This window comes from Aedes albopictus, chromosome 2, assembly GCF_035046485.1.
Source record: "Aedes albopictus strain Foshan chromosome 2, AalbF5, whole genome shotgun sequence".
Classification (NCBI taxonomy): Eukaryota; Metazoa; Arthropoda; class Insecta; order Diptera; family Culicidae; genus Aedes; species Aedes albopictus.
Genome location: NC_085137.1, coordinates 370,759,306 through 370,766,604, shown reverse-complemented (window position 1 = coordinate 370,766,604; position 7,299 = coordinate 370,759,306). Strand labels below are relative to the sequence as shown.

At 46.2% G+C, this 7,299-nt stretch overlaps 1 protein-coding gene across 1 annotated transcript; it reads right to left on the bottom strand.

Moving 5' to 3' along the window:
• Nucleotides 1–772: 772 nt before the first annotated feature.
• LOC134286785 (uncharacterized) lies at nt 773–4,879 on the bottom strand. The gene has a single exon (XM_062848458.1). The coding sequence runs from the start codon at nt 4,877–4,879 to the stop codon at nt 773–775; it is 4,107 nt and encodes a 1,368-aa protein (XP_062704442.1).
• Nucleotides 4,880–7,299: the final 2,420 nt, after the last annotated feature.

Genomic DNA, 7,299 nt, shown 5'->3' with positions numbered 1-7,299 from the left:
CCTTGACCGTACCAGTTTGAGTGTAAATGGAATTTAACGTTATTCGTTATCGACGACCACCCACTCAGGATTCGAAATCTAATAAAACGTTATTTTGTAGTGTTTAGAGTGCTTGGTGTTAACACCTTGACCGTACCAGTTTGAGTGTAAATGGAATTTAACGTTATTCGTTATCGACGACCACCCACTCAGGATTCGAAATCTAATAAAACGTTATTTTGTAGTGTTTAGAGTGCTTGGTGTTAACACCTTGACCGTACCAGTTTGAGTGTAAATGGAATTTAACGTTATTCGTTATCGACAACCACCCTCTCAGGATTCGAAATCTAATAAAACGTTATTGTTGGGGAAGTTACTGCGGCCGATGAGGGGAAAAGGTTAGCGCTGACGAAACTGGGTTTCTCGTTTCTTCCGGTTTGTCCAGAAAACACTCGCGGAGTCGAAAATTAATTAGACTGAATAACTTTATTAGCAACGATCAATTTACACTATAACGATCACGTGTTCGCGACGCGTGTGGTTCGAATGACATCGAGATCTGTACTGCCTTAAACCTGGAACCTAGTTAGATCGTGAACGATTTGCAAAAAGAGAGTGAGATCCTTAGGGGAAACTCATCTCATCGTATGTATGTACTCACAAGAATATATAACAATGTTCAAGAGCATAGTTACAAATCAAGCGGTAAACTATTTTACATTAACATGTCGGGCCCCGTTGAAAGGCACTTTCAAACTATACACTAATTATGCTAATGGAGCCGCATGGTGCTTCATCCGTAGGGGGTGGTGGCATGTAGTGCACCCGGTGAAGATGGAGCGTCTGGTGCTTCGTTCGCCTCGGCGTCGCTCTCAATGGGCAGAGGACAGACTTCAGTGATGGCCCGCCGATAGCAGCCAGTAGCCGTTCGGACTTGAACGACTCGAACGTGGCCGTCATTGCCGGGGAACACGGCTTCGATCCGACCAAGGGGCCACTTCATTGGCGGAGCCGCTTCCTTCTTGAGCAGTACCATTGTTCCAACCTGGATGTCGGGTTGGACCAACGGCCAACGTTGACGACTTTGGAGCTGCCCAATGTAGTCACGAGACCACACCCGCCAGAAATGTTGTACCTTCTGTTGCATATGCTGGAAAGAGTTGAGGCGATTAACGGGAATGTCACTCAAATCGGGTTCAGGAAGAGAGTGTAATGGCTCTCCCACTAAAAAGTGGCCCGGTGTTAAAGCCACCACATCAGCAGGATCAGATGATAAGGATGTGAGAGGCCGTGAGTTCATGATTCCCTCGATTTGAGTTATGAGAGTTTGGAACTCTTCGATGGTAAGGAGCGTAGTCTTCATGATGCGATAGAGATGATGTTTGAAGATCTTGACGGCGGCCTCCCACAACCCTCCAAAGTGGGGAGAACGCGCTGGGTTGAAGTGGAAGTTGATCCCTGCTTCGGTGCAGCTTTCTGCTAATCCGGTAGAGCGGTGGATAGCATTAAACTGCTGCTTGTGCTCCTGGAGCTGGCGATTTGCCCCAACGAAAGTACGAGCATTATCGCAATACACGTCGGACACGCGACCGCGACGTGAAACGAACCGTTTGAGCGCACTTACGAACGAATCCGACGACAGGCTGTAGACCATTTCGATATGGACTGCCTTGGAGGCCATACAGACGAATATCGCGACGAATATTTTCACCGAGCTTCCGCGACGATTCGGTGGCCGAACGAAAAACGGACCGCAGTAGTCCACGCCGGACTTCACGAATGCGCGCGACGGAGTTACCCTCGCCGCTGGTAGAGGGCCCATTAGTTGTTCGATTGGCTTCGGCCTACAATGGAAGCAGACCATGCACTTGTTCACTACACGTTTCGCTGCATCTCTTCCTCGGATGACCCAGAACCTTTGTTGGAGTGTGGACAAGAGTTGTTGAGGTCCCGAATGCAAGGTGTCGATGTGGGTTTTTGTGACGATCAAGTTGGTTAGATGGTGTTTTGCGGGAAGTATAATCGGGTATCGGGTATCGAAAGGTGCTTCTAGCAATTCCAAGCGGCCATGGACTCTCAGCAGGCCCTCAGAATCTAAAAACGGGTTCAACTTTTTCAAAGGGGATTTGAAACTAAAATTCTTCTTGACTGGACCAGGGTTCTGTTGTAGAAAACGTATTTCAGCAGAGAAACATTCTTCCTGAACTTGTCCGATCAGCCATCTTAGCGAGTCATCCACTTCTTTCGTGGTGAGTGGACCTACGACACGATTTGGAGCGGTCAAGCGAGAGTTTGATACGAACCGCCGTATCCATGCGAAAGTGTGGGTGAGAGGAACCAACGTCGAATGTTTTTTGATGAGCGAAATTGCCATGGGCGGCGAGGTTGTAACCAACGAAACGGTTTGCCGAACTTCTTCCTCTCTTGCACGGAGGTGGAGTGGAGAAAGCTCGATGATATTCTCTGGCCAACGGTTCCTCTCAGCTGCTAAGAACGATGGCCCATGCCACCAAATTTGATCGTTGACGACGAGAGAGGCAGGAACTCCACGCGAGACGCGATCTGCTGGGTTCGCTACTGACGGCACATGACGCCATTCACTCCCACGAGTGAGCCGATGAATTTCAGCGATGCGATTGGAGACGTACACTTTCCAAGACGATGACGATGATGCGATCCAATGAAGCACTATGCTTGAGTCTGACCAGAATGTGGTGGAACAGGACAGGTCGATTGATTTTTTCACGCTATCAGCTAGCTGTGCTGCCATCACAGCTGCACACAGTTCGAGACGAGGTGTTGATTGTCGTGTTAGGGGGGATACTCTGGACTTCGAGATGAGGAGATTGCAAGCCGATTTTCCACATCTATCGATAGATTTCACATAAAGGCAACATCCGTATGCTTTGTCGGATGCATCTGCAAAACAATGCAACTCGACGTGGACGAAATTATCGATCAGAACTTTTCTTGGAACTTTTAGGGAGGACAAAGTCTCGATTTCCTTCCTAAACGATTTCCACCAGTCCTGGTACTCCTGCGGCAACACGCTGTCCCAAGTGAACGAATTGGACCAAAGTGACTGCAGAAAGATTTTCGCGGATACAATCACTGATCCCACTAGGCCCATGGGATCGAATAGTCTGGACATTTCGGACAAGGCAATCCGCTTCGTGACCGGTTCTGACGACGAGAGTTTTGGCACCTTAAATCCGAAGCAATCAATTTGAGGGTGCCAGAGCAGACCTAGTGTTTTGACCGAGCACGATTTGTCAATTTCTAGGTCGTCACGATTGTCCCTGAGATTTTCGGGGATACGAGAGAGAATTTCGGGATCGTTAGAGCTCCATTTTCTCAGAACGAAGCCACCAGATGCGAGTAATCCTATCAGCTGGTCACAACTATCCATCATTCGGTGCTTGTCGTCATCTCCAGCCAAGCAATCATCGACATAGAATGAACGCTTCACCAGTGTTGCTGCCAACGGGAACTTCTCCTTCTCATCATCAGCAAGTTGGTTCAAAACGCGAGTTGCGAGAAACGGCGCACATGCTGTACCGTAGGTCACAGTGTTGAGTTGGTAGGCTCTCAGCTCTTGGCTCTTATACTTTCTCCACACAATTTGCTGCAGAGCACGATCGGAGTCGTGTACCCAGATCTGCCTGTACATTTTTCCGGCATCGGCGGTGATAACGTACTTGGTCATGCGAAAATTCATACTCGTTGCGAGAAGGGGTGGTTGAACAGTTGGACCTACGTAGCAAATATCGTTGAGCGAGAGATTGTTTGCAGACCGACACGACCCATCAAAAACGACTCGGGTCTTGGTCGTCGGGCTGTCCGGTTGAATGATCGCATGGTGCGGGAGGAAGAAGTGTGGAGTGGACAGATCGGGTTTGACCACTTCCATGTGTCCGAGCGACTCATACTCTTCCATGAACTGAGTGTAGTCACTATGTAGCCTTGTGTTGGTGAGAAATTTCCTCTCCATTGCTTGGAACCTTCGATGAGCGACTGGTAACGACTCTCCGAGTTCCGACAACATTTCTTCGCGAATCGGCAATCGAACAACGTACCGACCGTCAGGGGCTCTTGTGTGGGTGCTTCCAAAATGGTCTTCGCAATACTGTTCCTCCAGCGACAATGCTTTCCCTTCCTCAAAACTTTCTACCTCCCAGAATCTTTGCACTGCGGCAGTCAGCTTGTCGATCGTGAGCGCTGCATTACACACGACTGTTTTGATTGGCTCGGTGGTCGCATGATCACCAGCTACAGCGTATCCAAATACTGTTTTGCGTAGTATAGGGAGCTGGGGACCCAAAGAGATTTGATCATCTTTCAGTAGTGTGAAGAACCATTGTATGCCAATAATCATATCGATGCCGTGGGGGACGTTAAATTTGGGATCTGCTAATGGGAGGTTTCGAGGTACTATCCAGTTCGAAATGTCCACGTTTGTGGAGGGCAAGATTCGGGTCAAGCTGGGAAGCACTAGGAAGTCGATGCTAGCGCTAAAGGAACCTACTCGAGAAGACAGGTTGACCGAAACCGATTGAGAGACATGCTGTACGCTGTTGCCAATTCCGTACACATCGACGTCTAATTTTTCTCGCTTGAGACGCAATCGTTGAGCGAGATTTTCGGTCACAAAGTTTCGCTCGGATGCTGAATCCAAAAGAGCGCGAGCTAAGGAGTAGTTTCCATCAATGTCACGAACCCTCACGTAGGCTGTGAGCATGAAGATCGTAGAGTTCATCCGTTTAGCGAATGTGGACGAGGGGGTGACTGCTGAGCAGCTCGTCACCGGCGAAGACCCATGAGCGGAACCTGACGATGTAACCGACGGCGGAGAAGCGAACGACTTGGTTTGGCCTCCCGACGGCGACGAACCGGGTCTCATTTCCCGAGAGACTACGCGCGACTGATCGGCAGTGCACGCTCGAACCGACGAAGACGACTCGATGACCGGGGCCGATTGTGAAGCATGTTGGGACTTTCGGCTGCGGATTATCGACTTTGGAGGTTAGCGTGGGTTTCGCCTGCCAGTCATCCCACTATTCGAGTGGAATCGTCGCACTTCGGGGCTTTGGACGCCCATTAGGACTCTTCGTCGGACTTCCAGGCAGTTCCAGAACAACGGACACTTTCCGGACGATATTGGACGCACATCGGCACCAAACAATGTTGGGGAAGTTACTGCGGCCGATGAGGGGAAAAGGTTAGCGCTGACGAAACTGGGTTTCTCGTTTCTTCCGATTTGTCCAGAAAACACTCGCGGAGTCGAAAATTAATTAGACTGAATAACTTTATTAGCAACGATCAATTTACACTATAACGATCACGTGTTCGCGACGCGTGTGGTTCGAATGACATCGAGATCTGTACTGCCTTAAACCTGGAACCTAGTTAGATCGTGAACGATTTGCAAAAAGAGAGTGAGATCCTTAGGGGAAACTCATCTCATCGTATGTATGTACTCACAAGAATATATAACAATGTTCAAGAGCATAGTTACAAATCAAGCGGTAAACTATTTTACATTAACAGTTATTTTGTAGTGTTTAGAGTGCTTGGTGTTAACACCTTGACCGTACCAGTTTGAGTGTAAATGGAATTTAACGTTATTCGTTATCGACAACCACCCACTCAGGATTCGAAATCTAATAAAACGTTATTTTGTAGTGTTTAGGGTGCTTGGTGTTAACACCTTGACCGTACCAGTTTGAGTGTAAATGGAATTTAACGTTATTCGTTATCGACGACCACCCACTCAGGATTCGAAATCTAATAAAACGTTATTTTGTAGTGTTTAGGGTGCTTGGTGTTAACACCTTGACCGTACCAGTTTGAGTGTAAATGGAATTTAACGTTATTCGTTATCGACGACCACCCACTCAGGATTCGAAATCTAATAAAACGTTATTTTGTAGTGTTTAGAGTGCTTGGTGTTAACACCTTGACCGTACCAGTTTGAGTGTAAATGGAATTTAACGTTATTCGTTATCGACGACCACCCACTCAGGATTCGAAATCTAATAAAACGTTATTTTGTAGTGTTTAGAGTGCTTGGTGTTAACACCTTGACCGTACCAGTTTGAGTGTAAATGGAATTTAACGTTATTCGTTATCGACGACCACCCACTCAGGATTCGAAATCTAATAAAACGTTATTTTGTAGTGTTTAGAGTGCTTGGTGTTAACACCTTGACCGTACCAGTTTGAGTGTAAATGGAATTTAACGTTATTCGTTATCGACGACCACCCACTCAGGATTCGAAATCTAATAAAACGTTATTTTGTAGTGTTTAGAGTGCTTGGTGTTAACACCTTGACCGTACCAGTTTGAGTGTAAATGGAATTTAACGTTATTCGTTATCGACAACCACCCACTCAGGATTCGAAATCTAATAAAACGTTATTTTGTAGTGTTTAGGGTGCTTGGTGTTAACACCTTGACCGTACCAGTTTGAGTGTAAATGGAATTTAACGTTATTCGTTATCGACAACCACCCACTCAGGATTCGAAATCTAATAAAACGTTATTTTGTAGTGTTTAGGGTGCTTGGTGTTAACACCTTGACCGTACCAGTTTGAGTGTAAATGGAATTTAACGTTATTCGTTATCGACAACCACCCACTCAGGATTCGAAATCTAATAAAACGTTATTTTGTAGTGTTTAGGGTGCTTGGTGTTAACACCTTGACCGTACCAGTTTGAGTGTAAATGGAATTTAACGTTATTCGTTATCGACGACCACCCACTCAGGATTCGAAATCTAATAAAACGTTATTTTGTAGTGTTTAGGGTGCTTGGTGTTAACACCTTGACCGTACCAGTTTGAGTGTAAATGGAATTTAACGTTATTCGTTATCGACAACCACCCACTCAGGATTCGAAATCTAATAAAACGTTATTTTGTAGTGTTTAGAGTGCTTGGTGTTAACACCTTGACCGTACCAGTTTGAGTGTAAATGGAATTTAACGTTATTCGTTATCGACGACCACCCACTCAGGATTCGAAATCTAATAAAACGTTATTTTGTAGTGTTTAGAGTGCTTGGTGTTAACACCTTGACCGTACCAGTTTGAGTGTAAATGGAATTTAACGTTATTCGTTATCGACGACCACCCACTCAGGATTCGAAATCTAATAAAACGTTATTTTGTAGTGTTTAGAGTGCTTGGTGTTAACACCTTGACCGTACCAGTTTGAGTGTAAATGGAATTTAACGTTATTCGTTATCGACGACCACCCACTCAGGATTCGAAATCTAATAAAACGTTATTTTGTAGTGTTTAAAGTGCTTGGTGTTAACACC

Bases quoted from the DNA above. Each gene is read 5' to 3' on its own strand.
- LOC134286785 (XM_062848458.1), bottom strand. From the start codon at position 4,879: ATGAGACCCGGTTCGTCGCCGTCGGGAGGCCAAACCAAGTCGTTCGCT.